The 26,503-nt window shown below is 44.1% G+C and overlaps 1 protein-coding gene and 1 pseudogene across 1 annotated transcript; one reads left to right on the top strand and one right to left on the bottom strand.

The window, feature by feature from the left end:
- The first annotated feature begins 1,652 nt into the window (after positions 1 to 1,652).
- LOC123071385 (vacuolar protein sorting-associated protein 60.1-like) lies at positions 1,653 to 20,189 on the top strand (annotated as a pseudogene).
- An 895-nt stretch (positions 20,190 to 21,084) lies between these two features.
- LOC123071392 (MDIS1-interacting receptor like kinase 2) lies at positions 21,085 to 24,523 on the bottom strand. Its single transcript, XM_044494937.1, has 5 exons — positions 23,374 to 24,523; positions 22,991 to 23,301; positions 22,303 to 22,708; positions 21,520 to 22,251; positions 21,085 to 21,437 (listed from the first exon to the last, which is right to left on the bottom strand). The coding sequence occupies exons 1-5, from the start codon at positions 24,521 to 24,523 to the stop codon at positions 21,085 to 21,087; spliced, it is 2,952 nt and encodes a 983-aa protein (XP_044350872.1).
- Between the last annotated feature and the right edge of the window lie 1,980 nt (positions 24,524 to 26,503).

The following is a 26,503-nucleotide window of genomic DNA, read 5'->3' on the forward strand; positions in this document are numbered from 1 at the left end:
TGTTCATGTTTTTATGAAAAAAATCACGTTTTTCAAATCAATTTTTATTTTACCAAAATCTAATTTTTTTTATCACAATTTCAAGAAATTTTCAAAAATTTCACATTTCTAATAAATTGTTCGAGACATAAAAAATTATTTGGGATTTTTAAATATTGTTCACCATAAAAATATAAAATGATCAGTGTAATTAAAAATTATTCACCGTATATTAAGTAAATTTCATTGTACACAAATAAAATGTTCATTGCATATTCAATAATTCTTCAGTGTGTGTTTTGCAAAATTGTTCACCATATATAAAACGTTCATTTTATATAAATAAAATGTTCATCAAAATATATAATTAATTGTTAAGCGTGTATTTCTTTCAAAAAGTAATTTGAAAATTGTTCACTTTTTCAAAATTTGGATAGAATTTGGATTTTTTGTTTTGGATTTTAAATAAATCGTGTTCTCAACATTTATTCGTGTTTTGAAAGAGTTCATTTTTTAAAAATATTCAAATTTCTTAAATAATTTCACATTTCTACAAATGTTCAGAATTTTGAATTTGCAAACATTAAAAAATTGCAATTTTTGGACAAAAAGAAAACAACCACAGACTGACGGGTCAGACCTATTTAAGGGTGACCAGCGAGGGACTCGTACGCTAGCCCTCGCTAAAAGCGATGGATAGCAGCGCCAGAGCTATATATTTCAAATGCTCTACTTTTTTGTGTACACACTGAATATTTTTCAAACGCATGATGAACATTTTATAAAATACGTCTTTGAACATGTTTTGGAACACATGTTAACCATTTTTCAAGTACATGTTTAATATTTTTCAATACATGTGAAACATTTTCAGGATACAACTTGATAATTTTGTAAGTGCATGATGAATATTTTTTAAATACACATTGAATTTTTTCTGAATACGCGTTGGACATTTTCCATATACATGCGAACATTTTTTAATTGTATGTTGAGCATGGACAAAGTTGTTTTTGAAATTTCATGAACATAATTTTGTTAAAAGTGTGAACATTTTACAATGTCACAAACATTTTTATTGAATGGCGTGATTTGTTTCAAATCATATGAAAACAAATTATACTGCATGAGAATTTTTTAAACTCGCGAACATTTTTCTGAATTGTACGAACATATTTTAAAACCACGAGAACATAATGCATGATGAGTATTTCCAGGATACACCTTGATAACTTTGTAAATGCATGATGAATATTTTTAAATACACATTGAATGTTTTTTCTCAATACGCGTTGTACATTTTCCTTATACATGCGAACATTTCTTTAATTATATGTTGAGCATGGACAAACTTGTTTTTTGAAATTTCATGAACATAATTCTGTTATAAGTGTGAACATTTTAAGGTGTCACAAACATTTTATTTAATGGTGTGATTTGTTTTAAATATTATAAAAACAAATTGTACTGCATGAGAATTTTTTTAACTCGCGAACATTTTACTGAATTGTACAAACATTTTTTAAAACTCTGAGAACAGAATTTTTGACATTCTCTGAAACATTTTTATATTACACGTTGAACATTCTTTAGAAACTACTTATTTTGGAATGGATGATTTTTTTCTATATATCTACATATCTAGTTGTACATTTTAGTGCATTTTTGGAATATAAGCATAAGTGAAGAAAAAAGCCTCACGCCCGCGGGAAAGAAAAAGAGCCTGTATTGAGCATCGAGGCCGTCGCTGCCAAGTTGCACCGCCGTGACGGCCGATCGCGACCTCCGTCCCCGCCGGCGAGCGACTGCGGTGTCCCCTCGACCCCCAGTGCTCATAGCCTCAGGTCAGTAGGTGTTGCGTTTCCGCCGCCTAGTGCTCTCTCCTTCTACTAAATCCTACAACTTCCGTTGATTGCTGCCACGGATGAAGAAAACTGTTGATTTTGGTAGCTTGAGCACCGATTTCAGGGGCAGGACGAGGAATCGGAGGAGAGAGGCGACCAAGGCCATAAAGATCAGCCCTCGCGCACCACATGTTCGATGAAATGTCCACAACGCGCTGCAGCAATGTCATCTTCTCCACTCTTGGCAGTCGCTCGCCGGTCCACGCTTCCATCCATCAATGTTGACAAATGACAAGTCAGCGTCTAAAAGGCTGTCCGAGAAGGTATAGCTGAATCCCGAATCTGGTTGATGTGCTCTCATACACTTTCAGATTCTGTTTTCCTTCTTTACAATAATAGGTCATTTTTGTGTAGTTTAAAAACCTCCTTATATATAGATAAAAGATTACGTTCTTATCTACAATGTTACTCGTTATAGAACCTGCTGATTTCAAACACTAGCAACTTCTTGACATGGACAAGACAGAAATGGAAATGCTATTAGTTAAAGGGCACTGATTACCCTGTATCATTTAATCATTCCTCCTGTGGCAGTAGGCTATTATTCTAGTGCTCCAATCTTTATACTCCACATGCTTTCCCTACAGGTATGAAGGTCAACGTGACATCCCGTACCAACTCGCTTTCACATCAGACAGAATTAAAGATGCTCAACACACTGTATGTTGCCTTAGTTTCCTATCTAGTTCATGACAGATTCTTATTCTGGCACCCAAACTTATGTTGAATTGTTTTTCATTTAACAGATGACTGCAATGAAAGCTGCCAATAAAGAACTGAAAGGGATGATGAAGACTGTCAGGATTGAAAATATAGACGTGTGCAGCATCATTGTTCATGTTTTCAAGATCTTCAGCTTATTTTGTTTGAATTACATATGAATCCGTACCTGCTTTCATAATCCGCAGAGCATGCAAGACGAGACTATGGAGGAACGTCGTACCAATCCTGGGCGACGGCTGTGTGTTAAAAATAACCAGGTCGCGACCTCCTGGTGAAGCGTACAAGTTTGTTCAGATTACATTCTTGGAGAGAAAGAGATAAGGGAGTTACAACCATATGAGAAGATTCTAATCTATCTAGTTGGACTCCTGCGCAATGCTTATCTCCAGAACGTGCCGAACTCTGTCACGTGAGGATGGAACAATGTTACGTTCAACACCCTCCCATAATCACAACTTGGTCAAGTTGAGATTACGCTTAAACTCTTCAAAGTTTCGTATGGGCAAAGCTTTGGTGAATCCATCTGCAACCTGATCACGAGAATGAATGAAACAAATTTCCAGCTGTTTGCTTGCAACTCGTTCTCTGACAAAGTGGAAATCAATCTCAATGTGTTTTGTCCTTGCATGAAAAACATGGTTAGCAGATAAATAGGTAGCACCAAGGTTATCACACCATAAACATGGGGCTTGAGTGACCTTTACACCAAGCTCTCGCAACATGGACTGGACCCAAATAATCTCAGCTGTGGCATTGGCCAAAGCTTTGTACTCAGCCTCAGTACTTGATCTTGATACAGTGGCTTGTTTCTTTGCACACCATGATACTAGATTTGGACCAAGAAATACAGCAAAACCACCAGTGGATCGTCTGTCATCTAAGCATCCTGCCCAATCTGAATCAGAGAAAGCACTAACAAGTGTAGATGAGGACTTGTGGAATGTGAGACCAAGATTGACTGTATCTTTTACATATCTCACTATGCGTTTTGCAGCAGTCCAATGAGTTGTAGTGGGTGCATGAAGAAACTGACAAACCTTGTTTACTACAAATGAGAGATCAGGTCTTGTCAAGGTCAAATGCTGAAGTGCACCTACCAGACTCCTGTACCTGGTACTGTCATCTTGACCCAAGGGCTCTCCTTCTGTAAGTGACAATTTTTCTATGCTGGACAATGGTGTTGATGAAGATTTACACCCATGTAGCCCAGCTCTTCTCACCAGATCAGTAGCATATTTTTGCTGAGATAAATGAAGACTGTTCCCTTGTTTCTTAACTTCAATCCCTAGGAAAAAATGCAAGTCACCTAGATCCTTGAGAGCAAACTCAGCATTTAAATCCTTCAACAGTCCTGATATAGCCTCATCAGATGAGCTTGTGACAATAATATCATCAACGTATATAAGAACAAATACGGATGTTTTCAGCTTATTGTAAATAAACAAGGATGTGTCAGACTTAGAAGGAACAAAGCCAAGAGTTTGCAACTTGTGACTTAGCCTGGAGTACCACGCCCTGGGGGCTTGTTTGAGTCCATATAACGCTTTATCAAGCTTGCACACGTGGAACGGTTTGTTTTTGTTTTCAAAACCAGGAGGTTGTTTCATATACACTTCCTCTTCCAGAACACCATGAAGAAACGCATTCTTGACATCTAGCTGGCGAAGGCTCCATCCCCTGGAAACAGCAATGGAGAGCACAAGACGAATAGTTGCAGCTTTAACAACTGGACTAAAAGTATCCTCATAGTCTATACCATACCGTTGTTTGAAACCCTTTGCAACTAGTCTGGCTTTGTAGAGATCAATGGTTCCATCAGCCTTCTTTTTGATTCTAAAGACCCACTTGCAATCAATCAAATTTTTACCATGCCGTGGGGGAACCAGATGCCACGTTTTATTTTTGAGGAGTGCCATGTATTCTTCTTCCATGGCTGCCTTCCAATTGTTGTCGCTGAGTGCCTCGCTAAGAGTACTTGGTTCATCTGTGGAGCACATTAGACTGAACTTTGTCAACTGTTTGTAATTAATTTGCTTTATTACCCCTTTTTGAAGATGTGTCCGTGGGGCAGCAACAGGTGTTGGTGCAGAAGATCCTGATGCTGCAGCGTCAGCGGCAGCAGAATCCGAGGAGGATCCTGTGGCATTCCCCGCCTCGCTGCCAACCAAGCCAGTCGGATCCTCTGTACCGACACGGGCTGGAGATGGGGGAGATGCGGTGGAATCAGGCGCAGACAATCCAGGGCCGCGGGAGACAGCCGGCGCGACAGCATCAGATCGCACGCCAGCGGATGGGGCCGGATCGACCCTGGAAGGCGCGCCAGTGGACGGGGCTGGATCTGCATCGGGAGACACGCCTGCCTCCCCATCAGTCGGCTGGCGGCGCATGTAGTGGCGGGGCCCATCAGTGGCCCAGCGAGTCTCGGGCCGCCGCGCGGAGGCGTCCGAGTGGTGGAGGCGGGGTGGATCACTCGGGCCCGTCGTAATGCGCCGGGTGGCAGATGCTGGCCCGCCGCGGAGTTGGCTGTCGGGCGACGCGGAATTCCGCGCAGCGCTGCTCCCATGCAACTCCAATCCCGAGGAAGATCGGCTGTCAGGCTGCATTGGAACATATCCCGAGGAAGATCTGTCCCCCAGCCCTGGACACATGAAATATGGCGTATTTTGCATATTTTCTTTGCCATGTTGGATGGGTTCTGCACCATTTTCTGCGTTGTTTTCATCTGCATCATCATAGAGCTCATGCACTTGGTTATAAACATTAGTCAATATTGGATCACCACAATCATTATCCCCATGAGAAATACCGGTAAGACTAGATGGTAGAAGAAGAATTTCTTTACGAAGGAGTGCACCGGCATTTGGATGGAGTTCAGAGAAAGAGAATTTGGTCTCATCAAAAACGACGTCGCGAGAAATATAAACGCGACCAGTGGAGATATCAAGACACTTGACACCCTTGTGTTGGGCGCTATAGCCAAGAAAAGCGCATTGCTTAGAGCGAAACATGAGCTTGCGAGCATTGTATGGATGGAGATTGGGCCAGCAAGCGCAACCAAACACACAAAGGGTTGTGGTTGGGTTTTGTGTGAAGAAGATGCTCAATAGGAGTTTCATAGTTAATGACACGGCTAGCACTAGTAGAAAAAGGGTCAAACGTGAAGCACATTAGTGCCGGTTTGTATTTGAGCCGGCATTAGTGCCGGTTCCAACGGCTAGCCGGGCCGCTTTCATTAGTACCGGTTCGTGGCGAACCTTTAGCACCGGTTCGTGCCACGAACCGGTACTAATGAGGGTGGTGGCAGGATGTTGTCAGACTGGGGCCCCTCCAGCCCCTTTAGTACCGGTTCTTGGCACGAACCGGTACTAAAGGTCGTCCTACATAAACCCTTCGTCCACCCGAGCTCGCTCTGTTCTTCCCCTTTCCCCTCTCCTCTCTGTTCTTCCCCTCTTCCTCTCGATCTCATCACACATTTTTCCCAAAATTTGTCAAGATTTGAAGGCTCCCATCCATTCAAATGATCACAAAGGTTAGCAACTTTGTCCTTTCATCTCTCATTGCTAGATATGCTCTTGCAATGCTTTATATAGTGATTAATTTGTGAGTTTAGTAATTTGGGAGGATATATATATATATATATATATATATATATATATGTGTGTGTGTGTGTGTGTGTGTGTGTGTGTGTGTGTGTGTGTGTGTGTGTGTGTGTGTGCTAGTATTTGATTTATATGCAATTTTTTCTAGGAGGTATGTGAACCGGAAATTCTAACCGACCCTATTGTTGAGAGGTTAAATTTAGTTGAAAGAGAAAACAAGTACTTGAAAGAAAAATTGAAAAGAATTGAGGGGGAGAAGATGGAATTGGAGTTGCATGTTGCCGATGTCGTCGATGATCACAAGATCAAGATGGAGAAAATGCGCTTGAAGATTAGAAAGATTAGAAAATATGCCATCGATAGTGAGGCTTGGTATCATTATGCTGTTGGATCCATTGTTACCTTAGTTGTGATCTTGATCGTATTTGTTGTTGCATTTAAATGCTTTAGCTAGAGAGTTATTTGTTTGTTGCATTTAAGTGTTGTATGAACTTGTATTAATTTGGTCTATTCGGTGTTGTGTAATGAAGATGAGCCGGCAATGGATGTACGATGACCGATACTCTCCCCAGTTCGTTGAGGGCGTGCATACTTTTCTGCTTGCGGCTGAGGCAAACAAGCGGGCGGATGGTTTTATGCCTTGTCCATGTGCTTGCTGTAAGAATGGTCACAATTACTCTACGTCAAGAACCATTCAGGTCCACCTGTTTAAGTCCGATTTCATGCCCCATTATAATGTTTGGACCAAGCACGGAGAAAGAGGGGTTATGATGGAAGACAATGAAGAAGAAGAGGACGACAACAGCTATCCTGGCCATGGGTTCCCTAAATACGATGATACAACAATGGGGGAAGAAGCTGAGCCGGTAATGCGGGAAGAAGCTGAGCCGGCAATGCGGGAAGAAGCTGAAGAAGAGGCATCAGATGAGCCCGTTGATGATCTAGGTCGGGCCATTGCCGATGCAAAGAGAAACTGCGCAAGTGATTCGGAGAAGAAGAAGTTGCAGCACATGTTAGAGGATCACAAAAAATTGTTGTACCCGAATTGCGTAGGTGACAAGAAAAAGCTGGGCACCACACTGGAATTGCTGCAATGGAAGGCAGAGAATGGTGTATCTGACAAGGGATTTGGAAAGTTGCTGGTAATGATAAAGGATATGCTTCCAAAGGACAACGAATTGCCCGAGAGTACGTACGAAGCAAAGAAGGCTGTCTGCCCTCTAGGGTTAGAGGTGCAGAAGATACATGCATGACCTAATGATTGCATCCTCTACCGCGGTGAGTACGAGGATTTGAACGCTTGCCCGGTATGTGGTGCATTGCGTTATAAGATCAGCCGCGATGACCCTGGTGATGTCGAGGGCCGGCGCCCCAAGAAGAAGATTCCTGCCAAGGTGATGTGGTATGCTCCTATAATACCATGGTTGAAACGTTTGTTCCAAAACAAAGAGCATGCCAAGGCGATGCGATGGCACAGAGAAGACCGTAAGAAAGACGGAAAGTTGAGAGTACCCACTGACGGGTCGCAGTGGATAAAAATCGAAAGAAAGTACGGGAAGGAGTTTGCAGATGACGCATGGAGCGTATGGTTTGGTCTAAGCGCAGATGGCATTAATCCTTTTGGGGAGCAGAGCAGCAACCATAGCACCTGGCCTGTGACTCTATGTTTGTATAACCTTCCTCCTTGGTTGTGCATGAAGCGGAACTTCATTATGATGCCAGTGCTCATCCAAGGCCCTAAGCAACCCGGCAACGACATTGATGTGTACCTAAGGCCATTAGTTGAAGAACTCTTACAACTGTGGAATGGAACAGGTGTACGTGCGTGGGATGAGCACATGGGGGAAGAATTAGACCTAAAGGCGTTGCTGTTCGTGACCATAAATGATTGGCCTGCTCTCAGTAACCTTTCAGGACAGACAAACAAGGGATACCGCGCATGCACGCACTGTTTGGACGATACCGACAGTATATATTTGGCTAATAAGAATGTGTACCTGAGACATCGTCGATTTCTTCCGAGCAGGCATCCCGTAAGAAAGAAAGGCAAGCATTTCAAAGGTGAGGCGGATCACCGGACGAAGCCTCGCCACCATACTGGTGCTGATGTACATGATATGGTCAAGGATTTGAAGGTGGTCTTTGGAAAGGGTCCTGGTGGACAACCTGTTCCGAATGACGCTGACGGACGCGCACCCATGTGGAAGAAGAAATCTATATTTTGGGACTTGCCCTATTGGAAAGACCTCGAGGTCCGCTCCGCAATCGATGTGATTCACGTGACGAAGAATCTTTGTGTGACCCTGCTTGGCTTCTTGGGCGTGTATGGGAAAACAAAAGATACACCTGAGGCACGGGAGGACCAGCAACGTATGCACGGAAAAGACGGCATACATCAGGGTCATGCAAGCTACGCTCTTACCAAAGAAGAGAAGGAAATCTTCTTTGAATGCCTGCTCAGTATTAAGGTACCGTCTGGCTTCTCGTCGAATATAAAGGTAACAATAAACATGGCAGAGAAAAAGTTCCAGAACCTAAAGTCTCATGACTGCCACGTGATTATGACGCAACTGCTTCCGGTTGCATTGAGGGGGCTTCTACCGGAAAACGTTCGATTAGCCATTGTGAATCTATGTGCATTTCTCAATGCAATCTCTTAGAAGGTAATCGATCCAGAAATCATACCAAGGTTACAGAATGATTTGGAGCAATGTCTTGTCAGTTTCGAGTTGGTGTTCCCACCATCCTTCTTCAACATCATGACGCACGTCCTAGTTCACCTATGCGAAGAGATTAACGTTTTGGGTCCTGTATTTCTACACAATATGTTCCCCTTTAAGAGGTTCATGGAAGTCCTAAAGAAATATGTTCATAACCGTGCTAGGCCAGAAGGAAGCATCTCCAAGGGCCGTCAAAATGAGGAGGTCATTGAGTTTTGTATTGACTTTATTCCTGACCTTAAGTCGATTGGTGTTCCTGAATCGCGGCATAAGGGCAGACTGGATGGAAAAGGCACGCTAGGAGGGGAACAAATAATATGTATGGACGGACATTCTCTCACTGAAGCACACTACACAGTTCTACAGAATTCCGCCTTGGTGGCTCCGTATATGGATGAACACAAGAATTTGCTACGCTCCAAACACCCGGAGCGGTCTGATGACTGGATTACACGTGAACAAACCAGGAGTTTCGCCAGCTGGTTGCAAGCACGTACCATGCATGACACCTCTATTGAAGATGACCTGTACTTGCTGTCCCAGTTACCATCTTCGAATATAATGACTTTCAAAGGGTACGAGATAAATGGTAATACATTTTACACGATCGCCCAAGATAAGAAGAGCACCAACCAAAACAGTGGTGTCCGCTTTGATGCAGAAACCAAGACGGGAAAGGAAACATATTATGGTTATATACAGGACATATGGGAACTTGACTATCGACGTGGTTTGAAGGTCCCTTTGTTTCGGTGCAAATTGGTTAATATGACACGAGGCGGGGTAACGGAAGACCCGCAGTACGGAATGACAACAGTGGATCTCAACAATCTTGCGTATGCAGACGAACCATTCGTCCTAGCCAATGATGTGGCACAGGTTTTCTATGTGAAGGACATGTCTACCAAGCCAAGAAAAAGAAAAGATAAGGAAGCGAATACATCGTACGATGAGCCAAAGTGGCACATAGTTCTTTCTGGGAAGAGAAACATCGTGGGAGTGGACGACAAGACAGACATGTCAGAAGATTATGAAAAGTTTGATGAAATTGCTCCATTCACAGTGAATATTGACCCGAGCATCCCGTTAAATGATGAAGATTTTCCATGGCTACGACGCAAAGGGACACACGCGAAGAAAAAGTTTCACACCCAAAGATCTGGGATGTGATCGGCTTAACTATCATCACTTTCTTCTGTGTTTCACACCCAGAAGGGAATCTCTGTAATAGTTAGGGTAGCTAGTTATGTGTTTTGGCATTTGAAACGCGAAGAAATTTTATGTGCAAGCAAATTCTTTCATGCATTTACTGATTTTTTCAGCTAAATGACCCTGAAATTGAAAAGCATTTCAAATGAACTCAGAAAAAGATGAAAGTTGGCATGGTATCATAATTTCACCCACATAGCATGTGCAAAAAAGTAGAGAGGGTTACCGCAAAAACTGGATGCACTTCGTGTACAAAATGGACAATCTGTTTCGAAGTATCAGGGTTTCGGATGAAAACTCATCCGTTACAAAGGCATTTCATTTTTTAAATAACCTAAGCATTACCAAATTGAATATAATGATAAAACACACTAATATTAAACATAAGAAAAAAGAATCACTGAAAAATCTATTTTCAAAGTTAAGTTATTCACAAAAATAAATAAAGCAAAAAAATAAGAAAAAAAGCCCACTTACTGGGCCACAACGGCCTGCATACGACTAGAAACCCAAATTCAAGTTGGGCCAGGATGCAGGCCCGCTAGCCCAGTAGGCCCAACAGGGCATCGCAGAAGAGGTAGGCCCAGAAGGCCTGCTTAAGAGAGGAGCTCGAGACAGCAGCGACGGCGGGGCTTATAAGCAGGTGCGAGTGCCCCTCGGCTAGCGAGGTGGGACTAAACTTTTGTGCCCCTCGCCTGACAGCGCACACCCTTTAGTACCGGTTGGTGGCTCCAACCGGTACTAAAGGTGCCTTCTATATATACAACACTTACGAAAATTTCATTCTCCCTCTGTTTCTTCCTCTGTTTCCCATTGAAGCACCGTCCGCGCGCCCCGATCGATCGATGCCGTCGCCGTCGCCGCCCTCGTCTCCGTCGCCGCCCCGGGCCCGTCCCCGTCGCGTCGTCCCCGCGTCACGCCCCGGCCCGTCGCCGCCCCCGGCCGTCGCCGTCTCCCCGCTGTGAGCTCTCCCCCTCTAACCCCTCTCCCTCGCCCCCGGCGGCCACCATGAGCGCCGCCCCTCCCCGAGCCCATACACACACACACACACAAGCATGATGAACACACACACACACGTACATATGTATGAATTAATGCATGTATATATTAGTATATACGTATTTTGTATGTTTAATTAGTTTAGATTTTTTTAGATTATTATTTTTTCACTAGTATATATGTATGAATGCATGTTAGATGGATATAATTAGTGTTTAATTAGTATGGAAATTTTTTTATATAATGTTGTTTTTCAGTTTTTAATGGATGTATAAAAGTTGTGTTTTCTATTTTTAGTGTTAGATGCTTAATTAGTATGAAATAGCATATAGAATTTTGACATATGCAATGATAGCATAATTAGTGTTATATAGAAATGTTAGAAATTTTAGTTATCAAAATCCAATCATTAAAAAAATGTTACTTTTTGCGGGCATATAGCTAGTATTTGTTGTCGATGATGCCCGGCCCGCATCCTCGCCGTCGACACGTCCGCGACGACGTCCAGCTGACCCATGTCCGGGACTGGGCTCCGCCGGGCTGGCATTGGGAGGTGCTGCCTGGAGGGGCGCGCCGCTTGATGAGGAACCCGTCGTCGACCCTGATCTCGTTTGGTGGCGTTCGCGTGGGCCAGTTTCGGTGCGGAGGGAGCCGGCCCCGCCGGAGGTGGTACGTCGTCGTGTCAGGGAGGAGGACGAGCACGTCCATCGCTACATGGTTGCGTTAGAGGGCGGCAGGTTCTCCAATACCTGGCAATTTCTTCAGGGATCTCACTTCAGCTATGATCCTGTGAGGGTTCCTTCTCTTTGGGTGTCCACCGCCTAGCCAGTGATGTACTATTCAATATTATATATTATTCGAGACGATGTATTCAAGATTAAATCTATTATTTGAGACCATGTATTCGAGATTAAATCTATTATTTGAGACCATGTATTCGAGATTATATCTATTATTCGAGATGATGTATTCGAGATTATATCTATTATTCGAGACGATGTATTCGAGATTATATCTATTATTCGAGATTATACTAAATTGTTTTATATTTCTTTTGGCATAGTTAAATAAAAGCTATGGCGGACAATACCGACAGAGAGAGAGAACAGACCATGTTCGATATCATACGCGGGCCAGATGATGATCAGAATGAAGAAGATTTAGACGGCTCCGAATTTCTAAACAACACCGGAGAGGGTGATATGATATTCGATCGCGACGACCGAGAAGATGAAGTCATGAACTACGACGAAGAACATGTTGATCCTGAAACAACAAACACCGGCGAGGTATATATATTTATATAAGCAGGAATCTGGTGATCATCGCATGTTTTAAATGAGTTGAAGATATATTAACGAATCGATCTTTCTTCTTTCAGCCATCCGGATCGAGCAAATCTTCAGGCAAAAGGACGAAATGAGGCCCGAACAAAAAGTTGAAGGAGGGCGTAAAGTACAATATCGAGGCATTCAAACCTAATGGTGAACCATTAGCGCCTAAGAAGATTGCGGACAAGTTCGTTCTTCAGTGCGGAGTTCTTGTGAAGGACCAACTCCCGATCTCCCTTCAAGAATGGAGAAAGCCAGCAAAGCCACGTCCAAATGTTACTTTTGTCGACGAGAATAAAAAAAATTGCTTTGGGATACTCTCATGGAATATTTCACCCTACCAGATCATTTCACAGAAGCAGATGTGCAGAAAGTCAAGGACGCTGCTTTTAGGAAGATGGCGGTTGCATTTAAGAACCACAAGAGAACGACGTGGGAGAAGTACGTCAAGGGAGGAAGGAAGACTCTAGTATTCGAGGGGATACTAGATAATCAAAGTGCTCATTGGGACGATTTCGTGAAATTCAAGGATTCAGAATTAGCTAAGGAACGGTCGAGAATAAACAAGAAGAATGCCGAAAAAAAGGATAAGTTCCATAAGCTGGGGCCAGGTGGCTACGCGGTGGCAATGCCTAAGTGGGATAAGTCTGAGAAAGAGATGGAGGATGCAAGTGTCACTCCAGTTACTAAGAGCTGGCCCCCCAGGTGCAGGACTTGGTTCTATGCGCATGGGGGGGAGTTGGACCCGAAGACATGTAATGTTTCGACGAAGGCATGTCTGAACGGAGCCGACGATGCGCTACTTGTTGCAATAGAAGAGGCTCGATCGGGGGTGTTCCAGCCCAACAGAGAGAACGACGAGCTTACGCGTGCCCTGGGAAATCCTGAACACCCGGGAAGAACACGAGGCAAGGGCGCTATTCCGTGGTATGAGGGGTTTTCGGACTGGAACACCGACTACAGAACCCATGCGAGAAAGAAGATTGCGGAGGAGAAGAAGAGGAAGATGGAGGAGGAGCAGAGGAAGCGGGACTATGAATGCCTTCAAGTCCTAGAAGCAAGTCAAGCGGAATTGGCAGTTAAATTCCAGCGGCAGCAGGAGCAGATCGACTCACTTAGCCAGCAAAGGGGGTCTCAGCATCTGCAGTAGCTAGCGGATGATCCAGCATTGGATAGCACTGCCCCATCCATGCCGAGAAGCAGCGTGGGTTCCGCCCCGGGCGACGCAGTGCTGGATAGATACCCCGTGGATGACATCACGGAGAACACTAACTGCGAGCTACACTTCAAAATGAAGAACATATCCATGAAGGTGGCGGACGTCGTTGCTTTTTCAAATTCCCCCGAGGCAACCTTCCATTGCAACCCGATTCCAGTGGGCTATGCTCGTGTCTTGGTTGATGAGGTGGTGGACCCATATTCAGAGCTATAGCTTGACATTCCTGGAGGTGACGACGAGCACACATTGGGAGAGGCCATACATCATGTCATCCTATGGAGAAAGGATTGCATCATCCTTCGAAGGCCACCGACACCGCGTCACCCGACTCCTCGTCGAAGTCCGCCACCGAGTCAGCAGACTCCCGCTCCAAGTCCACCAACGCGTGAGGCCACTCCTCCTCCTCCAAGTCCGGCAAAGTGTCAGGCCACTCCTCCTCCAAGTCCGACACAGCGTCAGACGTCCACTCCTCCTCCAATTCCGGCACAACCTCAGGCCACTCCTCCTCCAAGTCCGGCACAGCTTCAGGCCACTCCTCCTCGTCCAACTCAGCCCCGTCAGCCGTCTCCGCCGCCTCAGCAATCGCAGAAGAGACACCCCGCAGCTATGGTGCGTAGCGGTACGAGTCAAGGTCATAGTACAGGAAGTACAGGCGAAGGCAAGCGATATAAATATGGTCCAAACCTCACTACTCCTCTTCCTGTGAGGGCTTACGACAGGACCAAGGAGCAAACCAATGCCATAGTGCGGGCAGAAGTCGACGCCCATTTTGGACCAAAACCGCCACCGCCGCCAAGGGAGAAAGTGCATGTGGAAGTAGTTGACCACTTCATTCGTATGGCTCAAGCACCAGCTCCTAAGCCCGTTGACACAGACTATGAGCGCCACATCAGGAAGTTACATCGACAACGTCTACAGAAGGAGGCGAGCTCGAGCTCGAGCAAACAACAAGCAGCTGTCAAAAAATGCGGGAAAACCGTTGCCCAGCTGGGAAAACAGGCGGCGCAATCGATCCCCCCGCTTGTTGTGCCGCCAACAACACGTGACAGTATGCGCGCCCAATATTATTGTGGCCAAACAGTTTACGTTCCCGAGGTGGGCGATGTGGTAATAACCCAGCAGCATATAATGCAGGCTGAAGAACTCAAGATCACTGTTGGACAACTCCTCGAGATCGAGGACATGCCTGTGATTACAGAGGAGGAAATAAAACGGAAATATGTTCGGAGCCAACCTTTGGTCGAGCCAGAAGATGTCAAGAAGCTCCCAACGAGAATGTATGAATTGCATCAATGGTACATGGACATTACCAAGAGATCCGATCGAGAGTCCCTCATGGTGTATGTCAAGAAGGATGATTACTACCATGAGAAAGCTGTGGCCGTTGAGTATTCTGAACTGTTTCAGTTATACAATCAAGACGCACTCGACAAATCTATCGTCAGTTGCTATTGTCTGTAAGTGATTTCTTTCTGTAATTTAAGTCTCAAGCTAGTTGTAGTGATCCTTTTGATCAATCATTACGTGTAATTATCCTCACTATATTATTTTCTGTGGTATTATGTAGGATGAAGATGTATGAAATGAGAAAAGGTGGACGCTATGTCATTGGGTTCATTGACCCAAACACCATTAATGAATACACATGGAAAATAAACAAGCATCATGAAAAAGAGGTAGAGGACAGCATGCTAGAGTTCTTGAAGCGCCTCAAATACAATGAAGATATACTACTTCCTTACAACTTCCAGTGAGTCAAACTTTCTTGTACTACAAATTCTCTGTTTTTGCCTACTAGCTAGCTACATGTTTTTGCTTACATATGCCCGCTTAATTAAGACATGCAAACATGTGTGCATGCAGATTTCACTGGATCTTGTGTATCATTAAAGTTGACGCCAGAACAGTTGAAATACTGGACTCGCTACTCAAAGCAAATAGTGACTATAACATCTTGTTTGGGATAGTCAACGGGTAATTTCAATCATTATTAACTATATATCTCGGCCTATTTAGTTTGTTATTTCATGATATGAACTATTTAATAACCCCTTTATTCATTTTTTTGTCGGCGGGCAGGGCTTGGGCAAGGTTCATTAGCGTCACGGAAGGCGAATGGAAACCAAAGTTGAAATGGTTTCGACCCAAGGTAAGTAATTAAGTAGTACTAGCTAGCTAGCTAGCTGCCATCTCTTTAATTATCATGCTTGATTAATTATTATCTGATCAAATTAAATTCCATTCTCGTAATAAAGGCCCTGAAGCAGGCGCAGGGGACTGATCTGTGTGCATTCTGCGTTTGCGAGAACATTCGCATGATGGCGTCCGAAAGGAGTAGATCTCAAAGACAGGAATGGGTACGCTTGTCAGAACACTATTCACAATTTTTACACCATTATCGATATCTAGTCACACAACTAATAAACATGCATATTGATCTCCTTCTTAACAGTTCAAAGAGGTGCGGGACAAGCTCCTAGAAACAGAGCGCGTAGAAGCACTTCAAGAGGAAATAGCGGGATTTTTGCTCGACCAGGTCATAAATCCGAAGGGAAAATACTATTACCCGCTACCGCCCCATCGACCAGGTCATGAACCACTTCCAATTGTCATCGTGCTCCGAAGGCACCAATTAGGCTAATGCCACTGGCTCCGAAGGCAACATGCATATGTAGGAGAAATTGTATATAGCTATACATGTGTGTATATGTAAATTAATATGATGGTTTGTGAGACAATGATGATATATATATGACTGGTTCTACTAGAAATTCTATACCAGCAATGTGTACAATGTTTAACGTGTACAATGTGTAGTACCGTAAAATACCAGCAAACGAAAAAGAATTAAAATGGAAAACACAAAATTAAATGAAAAAGAAATCATAAAATCAAAACCCCCCCAAACATTTTAGTATCGGTTGGTGTTACCAACCGGTACTAAAGGGCTCCCGGCCCCCGGAGCTGGCTCGTGCCACGTGGTTTCCCTTTAGCACCAGTTCGTGCTGAACCGGTACTAAAGGGGGGGGGGCTTTAGTGCCGAAACTTTAGTGCCGGTTCCTAAACCGGCACTAAAGGGCCTTACGAACCGGTGCTATTGCCCGGTTCTGCACTAGTGTAGGGAGCATATTTATGATATGTACCGCAGCAAGAAAGGCCTCGTCCCAGAATTTTAAGGCCATGGAGGCGCCGGCTAGGAGAGCTAGGCCGACTTCAATTATGTGTCTGTGTTTGCATTCAGCAGACCCATTCTGTTGATGGGCGTGAGGACATGACACATGATGGGATATGCCAATTTTCTGAAAGAACGAGTTTAACTTCTCGTACTCCCCTCCCCAATCAGATTGGAGAGCTAAAATTTTGCAATTAAATTGACGCTCAACAAGAGCTTGGAAATTCAGAAAAACTTGAAACACATCCGATCTTTTTTCTTAAGGAGATATATCCATGAAAACTTGCTATAGTCATCTATGAAACTCACATAATACGTGTGTCTACCAACAGAGGAGGGGGCATGCCCCCACACATCAGAGAAAACAAGTTGTAGAGGCTTGGTAGAAACACTGGTGGAAATTGGATAAGGTAATTGATGGCTTTTAGCCCTTTGACAAGAATCACAAATTGTCTCAACATCACGCTCTCCAACATACTGGAGCTTATTTTTCTTAAGTAATCTCTCAACTAAGGAAAAAGATGCATGTCCTAAACGATCGTGCCATCGTGTTGAAGACACTTTGGTGGCACTAAAAACTTGTTTATTTAATCTTCGGATCTCCGGAATCAAAGGGCAAAGCCCACGAACGCATCTACCTCGATATAGCACCTTCTTCATTGCCTGATCCTTGATCAAAAAGAAGTAAGGGTGAAACTCAAGAAAGACATGATTGTCAATGGCAATGCGATGAACGGAAAGAAGGCTTTTTGAAGCACTAGGGACATGCAAAATTTTCCTAAGGTGAATTTTCCGATGAGGGGTTTTAATAATTGAGTGACCAACATGACTAATTTTCATACCTTCTCCACTTGCTGTGTGGATGTGATCTTTGCCACGGTATTTATCGCGCATGGCCACCTTCTCCAGCTCACTGGTGATGTGGTTTGTGGCGCCGCTATCGACGTACCAGTTTGTGTCGATGCCGTAGGAGCTATCAGCAGCTCCAGCCACCTTCTCATCTTGGGAGGAATCATCTTCATCTTCTTCAAAACGGTACCAACAATCTTTCGCCGAGTGTCCCGGCTTGCCACAGATTTGGCACCTGATTGCATCAGGGCGTGATCGGTTGTTGGAGGAGTTGTTGCGCCGGCCTCGGTTGTTGGAGGAGAAAGGCCGGCCGCCGCGTGTGTTGTTGGCGCCGCTGTTGTTGCCGTTGCCGTTCCCGTTGCCCCGGCCCTTGCCGGTCCGAGGTGGACCCCGGTAGCGGGAGCCTCCGCCCCGGCCGCGAGTGGCAACGTTTGCCGACGACTTGAAGCCGCCTGCCGCGCCCGCTCCCTGGAAAAGAGCCATCCGCTGGTTGAAGTTGCTCATCTGCCCGAACAGCTCGTCGAGGGTGACCGGAGTGGTGCGCGCGTCAAGGGCGGACACCAATGGCTGGTACTCCATGTCAAGCCCGTTGAGGATATAAGAGATTAACTCATCATCATCCCTCAACGGCTTGCCAGCCGCAGCGAGCTCATCGGCGAGTCCCCGCATATACGCGAAGAAGGTGGCCACCGATTGTGTTCCTTTCTGCGCATTGGAGAGGGCGGCGCGGATGTTGTTGACGCGGGATAGCGACGTTGATGAGAACATGCTCGCCAGCGCCGTCCAGAGTTCGCGTGCGTGCGCGATGGAGGTGACCTGCACTAGCACCTCTTTGGATAGGTTACTTAGAAGATAACCGAGTACCTGCTGATCCTCTCAGAACCATACGGCATGGAGCGGGTTGGGGATGGTTTCCTCCTTTCCATCCTTGTCCTTGCTGACGACGAACTCGGCCGGCTCCGCCATGCTTCCATCAACGTACCCGAAAACTCCAGCCCCTCTCAGCTGCAGCGTGATCTGAGTGCGCCAAAGGACGTAGTTGGTGCGGGTAAGGCGCTCGGGGATCTGGCCGGAGAGGGGAGAGGAGGCGGCGGCGGATGAGGCCATGGCAGGAAGCTGCGGTGGAAGGAGGAAGGCTAGATGGGAAGAGTTAGGCTCTGTATACCATATGGAGGAACGTCGTACCCATCCTGGGCGACGGCTGCGTGTTAAAAATAACCAGGTCGCGACCTCCTGGTGAAGCGTACAAGTTTGTTCAGATTACATTCTTGGAGAGAAAGAGATAAGGGAGTTACAACCATATGAGAAGATTCTAATCTATCTAGTTGGACTCCTGCGCAATGCTTATCCCCAGAACGTGCCGAACTCTGTCACGTGAGGATGGAACAATGTTATGTTCAACAGAGACGATAGATGTTATGGATGTGAGCAGTGAAATACAAGGAACTCTAGGTAGAAGCTACAATGTCCCAGATGACATTGATGAGGAGGAATTTATTTGTAGTTGGCTATTCTTAGATGACTCAAACACCAGGTATTATCACCTTAAAGTTACTGAATCAAATAGTTTCCCTTACAGTGGTAACCAGCCAGGAACCACCCATCAATTTAAATTCTGTAGTTGAATTCAATCCAGCAATTCTCAGTTTTTATCAGTTCTTAGGTCCATGATTTTACCTAAAACGTTTCTTTGGCACTTTGTCATAATCCCTGCACTATTTATTAATGTACATACAAGACAGTTCTTTGTTTGCTGCGCTCATTTTATATGTTGAAAAATGCAGAGCTCGATGCTTTGGAAGCTGATGGACTTCAAATCAAATTCAGTCCCATCGTACCTCTAACCAAATAAAACATATCTTGATTTTGAGCTTAACTTACCTGCTTCACCAAGTGGTCATGCAGCAGTCATGGAAAACTGGCAGCAGGTAGTTAGGTATGCCAATTGCAAGACTGACTAGTTTCTGCTATGTTGATTATGGTGTTGATTTCCTGAGAAAGAAATCGATGGTTCATGCCATTTCCCATGCAATCACTGTGCGTGAAGTTGTAAAACGGCTTCTTTATCTCGTCACATGATCTAAATGACAGGCTAGATACGTGCGATCATTATGGAAGTATTTCCTAACCTAAAAATTGTGTATTTCGGGTTTAATTTCATGTCAAGTACCTATATTGTTGGTGTGAACAACTGAGCTTATCCTAGCTTGATATTACCAGCAAAAACAACTCACGGGAGGACATGCAAACCACTTTAATGCCAAACATGTACCATATGATGGATTTGATCCTGAGCTTTTGGAACAATTACCGTTGTATCGGTCCTATCATACCACATCACATACTTTGCTTCATTTCAGTTTCAGTGAACGTCTATGCTTGTGTCCCAACTAGTAAACTAATTTGCTGTGCTTGCTTTCCTCTGCTTGTGCGGGAAGATGAACTAGGACTGCCTGCAGTGCCACACACGTCAATTCATATCTGAAATTAACAAAAACAAGCTATGGTGTAGGTTTGATCTTGATGTACATGGTTGGCGCTTTGTTTGTGCATGGACAAATTCATTGTATCTTTCCTCATATACCACTGCAAGTCGTTGAACAATCGTAAATGGAGCTATTCTCTATACGATTGTACATCTTGTTCTTAGTATGTCTGTGATTCAACTAGCTGAGTTGAATTTTTAGCTTGTATTAGGCATGAAGAAAAAGAAGGTTGTATCTTTGTTCCATGTCAATTTCGCCAACTAATGCTTGAATTTAAGTGTAGTAGTAAATTATTTGTTGTTCCATCCTAGGGACAAGGATTACATACTCCTGGATACAATGCTCCATCACAAGGACCAGGACTTCATACTCCTGCCGTACAATCCTCCGTAAGTCCTTTTACATAGTACTGTGGTAATTTTCCTTTTTTACGCACCCAGCTCGTTTACATTCATTTGTTCCTGTTTACGCATCGACCACTTGATCATTGTGATTTTTCCTGCTTGGTCCAAGGTATTTTACCTTGATTCCTAGGGAACAATAAAGCGTGACCGCTGATATCACGCCAGTTAGTAGATAAATGTAGAAACATTAATACATCATATCAAGTACCCTTGTAGAATGTAGAGAACAGCAGAAACAACGTGTCGTATGTGGGTATTATGTCTAAACAAATATAACATAGACACTGCATACATTTTACAAGCACCCCACAAAACAAATTATATTTGTGCATTGTCAGAAATCAGCAAGCGAGTAAACAAAGAAATATCAAGAACACGGGACACCAATTTTTACGTGGAAAACCCTTGCGGGAAAAAACCACGGGCACATGATGGTATCTTTTACTATATCAGGGGAGTGGCTACAAATACATGGACATACAATGAGTCATCAACTCATCCTTACTTGTTGTAACGTAAGTGCGCTGAAAGGCACAGAACATGAACTGGAGGAGGGTCGCTCCATGAGCATTTGGTATGCCTCCCGCATGCTTGGCCTTGCTTGTGGAGAAGATTCCAAGCAAGAAAAGGCCAGCTTGACGAGCAGAGATAACCTATTCTCTTCTGTTGTTGGTGTTGTCAGTCGTTGATCCAGGATATCTTTCACCAGTATGACTTGTTCTCCGTTTGAGAAAGTAACATCTAATAGATCTCTTGGATGCTTCCCCATCACTAGCTCTAGCACAACCACTCCAAAGCTATAGACATCGCATTTCTCTGTCACAACAGATGTGTACGACAATTCTGCACAAAATAAAAACATTAGAATTCGTCAGATGAGTCCTTCTGACATGAGAAGAAAGGTTATAGTAGTACTAGTACATACCAGGAGCTATGTAGCCATACGTTCCTGCAAGTGCACTCCAGTTTGATGAATCGGGCTTAAGAATCCTTGCTGTGCCGAAATCCGAGACAAAAGCCTTGAAGGTTGTATCAAGTAAGATGTTGTTGCTCGTGATATCTCGATGGATTATAGGTGGACTGCATTCGTGGTGCAAATAAGATATTGCTTGAGCCACATCATTTGCAAGAGCAATTCTCTTGTGCCAATCTAGTTCCGTTGCTAGTTCCTCATTTTCCAATGTCCTGTGCAGGCTTCCCTGCTGAATGTAGTCATAGACAAGAAATTTATATGCTGGATGGGAGCAGAATCCATACATTTTGACAATACTTCGTTGTCGGATCTGTGATAAGATTTCCATTTCACTGTGAAACCTTCTCTGGTCATCCAACTCTTCTTCAGTCTGATAAAGCTTCTTTACAGCAACTAGCTGCCCGTCTTGGAGTCGTGCCTTATAGACTTTGCCGTATCCTCCTGTTCCAATGATGTACTTATCATCGAAGTCCTCTGTTGCCCTTACAATGTCGTCAAATGCTAATCTTCCATCAAAATTCCAAACAGAGAATAGGTCCCTTCCTTGAGAAGTAACATTTTCTTGAGGTTTTCTCTTGTTACGATTAAGCATTATTATGACAACAACTGCAGCAACAATGCTCAAACCCACAACAAGAAGAATTGGCAAAAGCAAACCAAGTATCTTTCGTTTATGGTGACCAGCTACTGGAGTTGAATAACAAGGAGGCAAGCCAGAGAGGTTACCGCATAGACCTTTATTGTGAAGAAACCAACTTGTTGAAGCATTTTGGAGTAGCCGTGTTGTTGGTACTGGTCCTTCCAAGTCATTGTACGACACATCGAGTGTTGAAAGGCTCAACATGCTTGAGAAGGAGGATGGAATGCTGCCACCAAACTGATTATGTGATAAATTCAGAAATTCTAGCATCTCCAACTTCCCAAGTTGTTGCGGCAACACACCACTGAGATTATTGTTGCTGACATCTAACATGGTCTGTAGGCCTGCTAAATTTCCAATCGCATCTGGCAAACTCCCACTGAAGTTGTTGTTGTTGATCTTCAAGGACTGTAGTTTCATGGTCCCTAGTTCCTCAGGTATTGATCCACTCAGTTTATTCATAGATATATCAAGGTATCCTAGATTGCCAAGCTTTTCTATCTGTGTAGGTATGGATCCAGATAGTTGGTTTGATGACAAGTTCAGTCCATATAGGTTTGCTAAAGTGTAGATTTCTGGTGGAATCTCACCACTGAGATGATTAGAGTCGAGTCTTAGTTCTTCTAGTCTGGACAATTTTGAAAGGATTGGAGGTATGGAACCAGTGATGTTATTTTTTTGGAGATGTAGTACCGTTAGTTGGGTACATGCACCTAAACTTTGTGGGATCTGCCCAGAGAGTCTAGTCGATGACAAGATCATCCATATGAGTTGTGGATACACACCGAAATCGTGAGATATATCTCCTGTTAGTTGGGTTTTCTGAAGGATAATTTTAACCAAACTCGTACATGTCTTTAAACTCCTTGGAATGGGTCCACTAAACATATTATAATGAACAGTGAGATGTTGAAGTCTCCCACCTGAACATATATTTGTGGGTAAAGGTCCTGAAAGTGAGTTGTTAGACACTGCAAGTTCAACAAGGTTGGTGAGATCTCCTAATTCTTTAGGAAGAGCACCTGATAATTTGTTATCAAAGAGTTTTATTGATTGGATACTTTGCAACTTCCCAAAAGTTTTTGGTATTGAACCTATAATTTGGTTCTGAGGCAAGGATAAATATTTTAGGTTCATCAGATTGCCAATTTCCTGGGGGATGGAACCGCTTATCTGATTTGTAGCGAGGGCAAGTCGTACTAGCTTGGTTATATTTCCTAAGCTGCCAGGAATAGAGCCAGATATTTGGTTCTCATCCAATTCTAAATCCTGGAGATTCAGCAAGTGGCCCAATTCTAAAGGTATTGGGCCTGTAATTTGATTTCTATATAGAACAAGTAGATTGAGCATAGTGAGATTCCCTAGTTCTGGGGGTATTGAACCTGTTATTTGATTTGTGCAGAGAGCAAGTTGGCTTAGCATGGCGAGGTTGCCTAGTTCTGGTGGTATTAGACCTATGATTTGATTTTCATGGAGAAAAAGTCGGTTCATCTTAGTGAGATTGCTTATGGAGATTGGAATTGGACCTGAAAAATCATTTGAACTAAGATCAAGACTTCGTAGATGGACTAGCGTGCCTAGTTCTTGGGGTATAGGCCCTGAAAGTTGATTACCATACAGGTCCAAAACATTCAGTTGGGTCATATTTCCAACGATTTTTGGTATCATGCCGCTTATGGTGTTGTTGCTTAGCTGCAGAAGTTGTAGGTTGACAAGCCTTCCAATGTCCTCGGGAATGGGACCTGATATCATGTTTTGGTGAATGACAAGTTCAGTTAACATTGTTAGGTTACCCAGAGACGCAGGGATATGTCCCGTGAGTCTGTTGAATGAGAGAGCAAGCAACATGAGACTTTGCAGGTCACCAATCTCATGAGGAATTTTCCCTGAGAACTGGTTCTGCTGAAGGGTAAGTTTCGAAAGTGCAGACAGGGAGCTGATACTAGCGGGTAGTGCACCATGGAGACTATTGTTATGAAGGTCAATATATGTGAGGAATGGAAGAGCTGAGAAGTTGAGCTCACCAAGCTGGCCATGGATGCCAGCATCTGGCAGGGAGATGTTGGTCACCACCCAGGGCATGCGGCGGCCATGTGGAATAGCCGTGCACATGATGCCCGTCCAGTTGCAGGGGCTGGTGTTTTCCTGCCAAGAACTCATCTGCAGCGGTGGGCTTGCAAGTGTTGCTTTCCAGTGGAGGAGGGCCATGTGTTGAGACCTCAGAGAGATCCCTCCATGGCGCACGGCATGTGCTTCTTGCAGTGGAAGGAGGCATGGCAGCATGAGCACCATGCAGAGGTAGAACAAAGGTCCCATTTTGCTGCCTAGTGTTTGCATGTTGTGTTTGGTTGGGGGATGTGTGATTCAGTAGACGTTGCAACACTATTCATAGATAAATAGTGTTATATGAGGTCCTGAGTGAACAGAACACACCTTTGGCAGCTCGTACTGGGCAACCTGTTTCTCTTCAAGTCATGAGTGTCGCCATCTTTGCCTGCTGGATGCCAATTAGCTCTTTTTTTGGACCACATGTCGTGCTGGAAGTCATGTATTTGAGGAAACACGCGACAATAGCTGCATCTTTTGTGGAAATCAAGGCTTGTACAAACCAAGCAGCATCTTCACCACACAAGTTGAAGCAAGAAAAAAAAATCCAAGCTCAGGTTGGTGCCAATTAATCCCATAGAGGAACGTAGACAGGCACCTAACCTAGCTGAAACAAGTCTTGTTGGAAGTCCCCCGGAAAATGAGGCAGTGTCTGCAACTTGTGGAACTCAAAGCAATTGTACAAGCAAGCAGCCTCTTGAGTTCTTGACCACACAAACTGAAGAAAAATTTCAAACTCAAGTGGGTACTCATCCGCCGAAATTCTGACTGACTGTTGTTTGCAGGCTATTTTCCATTGTCTATTATGACTGACTATTGTCTCAGCTGCTGAATTTGCTGCAGAGACACCTAACCTGCCAGTGTCGGCTGAGACAAGTCTTGTTGGAAATCCTGTACTTGTGGGTGGGAAAATGAGGCAGTGGCTGCAATTGTGGAATTCAAATCAATAGTACAAGAAGCAAGAAGCATCTTGACCACACAAACTCTAGAAAAATTCCAAGCTCAGGTGGGTACTCGATCCGCTGATTCTACTACCATCGCTTTCTGTATGCCTGCCTGCCCATGGTGGGCTCCCATTGCATGGTTGGTTGGTACTGTTATGATATCTTGCTGTTCTCGAATATCGCTTTCTGCTTTTTGTTGCTTGGGTTTTTTGTTTGTTTCACACATTATCATTCTCCTCATTCCATCCTATTGAGAAGTAAGAATGTGGCTGCATTTAATGTTCCAATGCTTCTACTCCCTCCGTTCCTAAATATAAGTCTTTGTAGAGATTCTACTGTGGACTACATACGAAGCAAAATGAGTGAATGTATACTCTAAAATGCATCTATATACATCCGTATGTGGTTCATAATGGAATCTCTAGAAAGACTTACATTTAGGAACGGAGGAAGTACTTGCGCATGCCTAATACAAACTGCATGCCTAACCGAAGGTGCCAATATTTGAACATTGCCTGAAACTGTACTAGTAGTAGTAGATTATTTGCTGTTCCATGTGAATCTCTTATGAGTAGATACATACACACATGGATTTAAGCTTGCCTGTCGACAAGATTTTGTTGTTTTGGAACTCGACGATTGTCCAGACTATTATGTTAGCTGCTGAATTTGCTGCAGAGGCAGGTAGGTATTCCTAGCTGAGTGAAGCAAGACGAGAGATCTGCAAGCCAAGCCAAGCCAAGCATACACATTGGTTGAAACCCTGACATGAACTCACCTGGCCAGACGACTACCAGCGAGCTGCTTGGTTGGAGACCTGGAGCTTCCACCCATTATTGTTAGCATATTAATCCACTTCCTGTTCCGTGCCTATCGCCTTCTTTCTGTATCTTGTAGTATTATTTTACTTGCATTTCTCTGTTTCGCAGGCTCAAGTCACGAACCAAACAATCATGTCTAAAGCATGGCTGTCAGGCAAAAATCGCCGGAGACTCCGGCTACTCTCAGGCTGCCATATTTTTCAGCACACTACTCAGGTCAAGCAGCTCCTCGGTTCGACTAAAAAGTGCAAACCTTTAAGGCACCTCCTACCAAATCGGGCAAGATTCATGTGTGGGATCATGCTACTTGAGGATAAATGATTGGAAGTCTTGCTTCTATTTTTCTTCCTGCTCGCATTCTGACGAGGGGAGAGGGGCAAATGTTGGAGCACAGGGATGTGCAGTGGGTGGGATAATGAGGTTGC

The sequence above is a fragment of the Triticum aestivum genome, chromosome 1A (genome assembly GCF_018294505.1).
Source record: "Triticum aestivum cultivar Chinese Spring chromosome 1A, IWGSC CS RefSeq v2.1, whole genome shotgun sequence".
NCBI classification, from domain to species: Eukaryota; Viridiplantae; Streptophyta; class Magnoliopsida; order Poales; family Poaceae; genus Triticum; species Triticum aestivum.

What these genes read in the sequence shown, in the direction of transcription:
- LOC123071392 (XM_044494937.1), bottom strand. Translation starts at nt 24,523, where the DNA reads ATGGGACCTTTGTTCTACCTCTGCATGGTGCTCATGCTGCCATGCCTC. An exon ending in TTGGTTTCTTCACAATAAAG is followed by an intron (nt 22,252 to 22,302) that starts GTCTATGCGGTA and finishes CAACTCCAGTAG; the next exon opens with CTGGTCACCATAAACGAAAG. An exon ending in GTATGGCTACATAGCTCCTG is followed by an intron (nt 21,438 to 21,519) that starts GTATGTACTAGT and finishes TATTTTGTGCAG; the next exon opens with AATTGTCGTACACATCTGTT.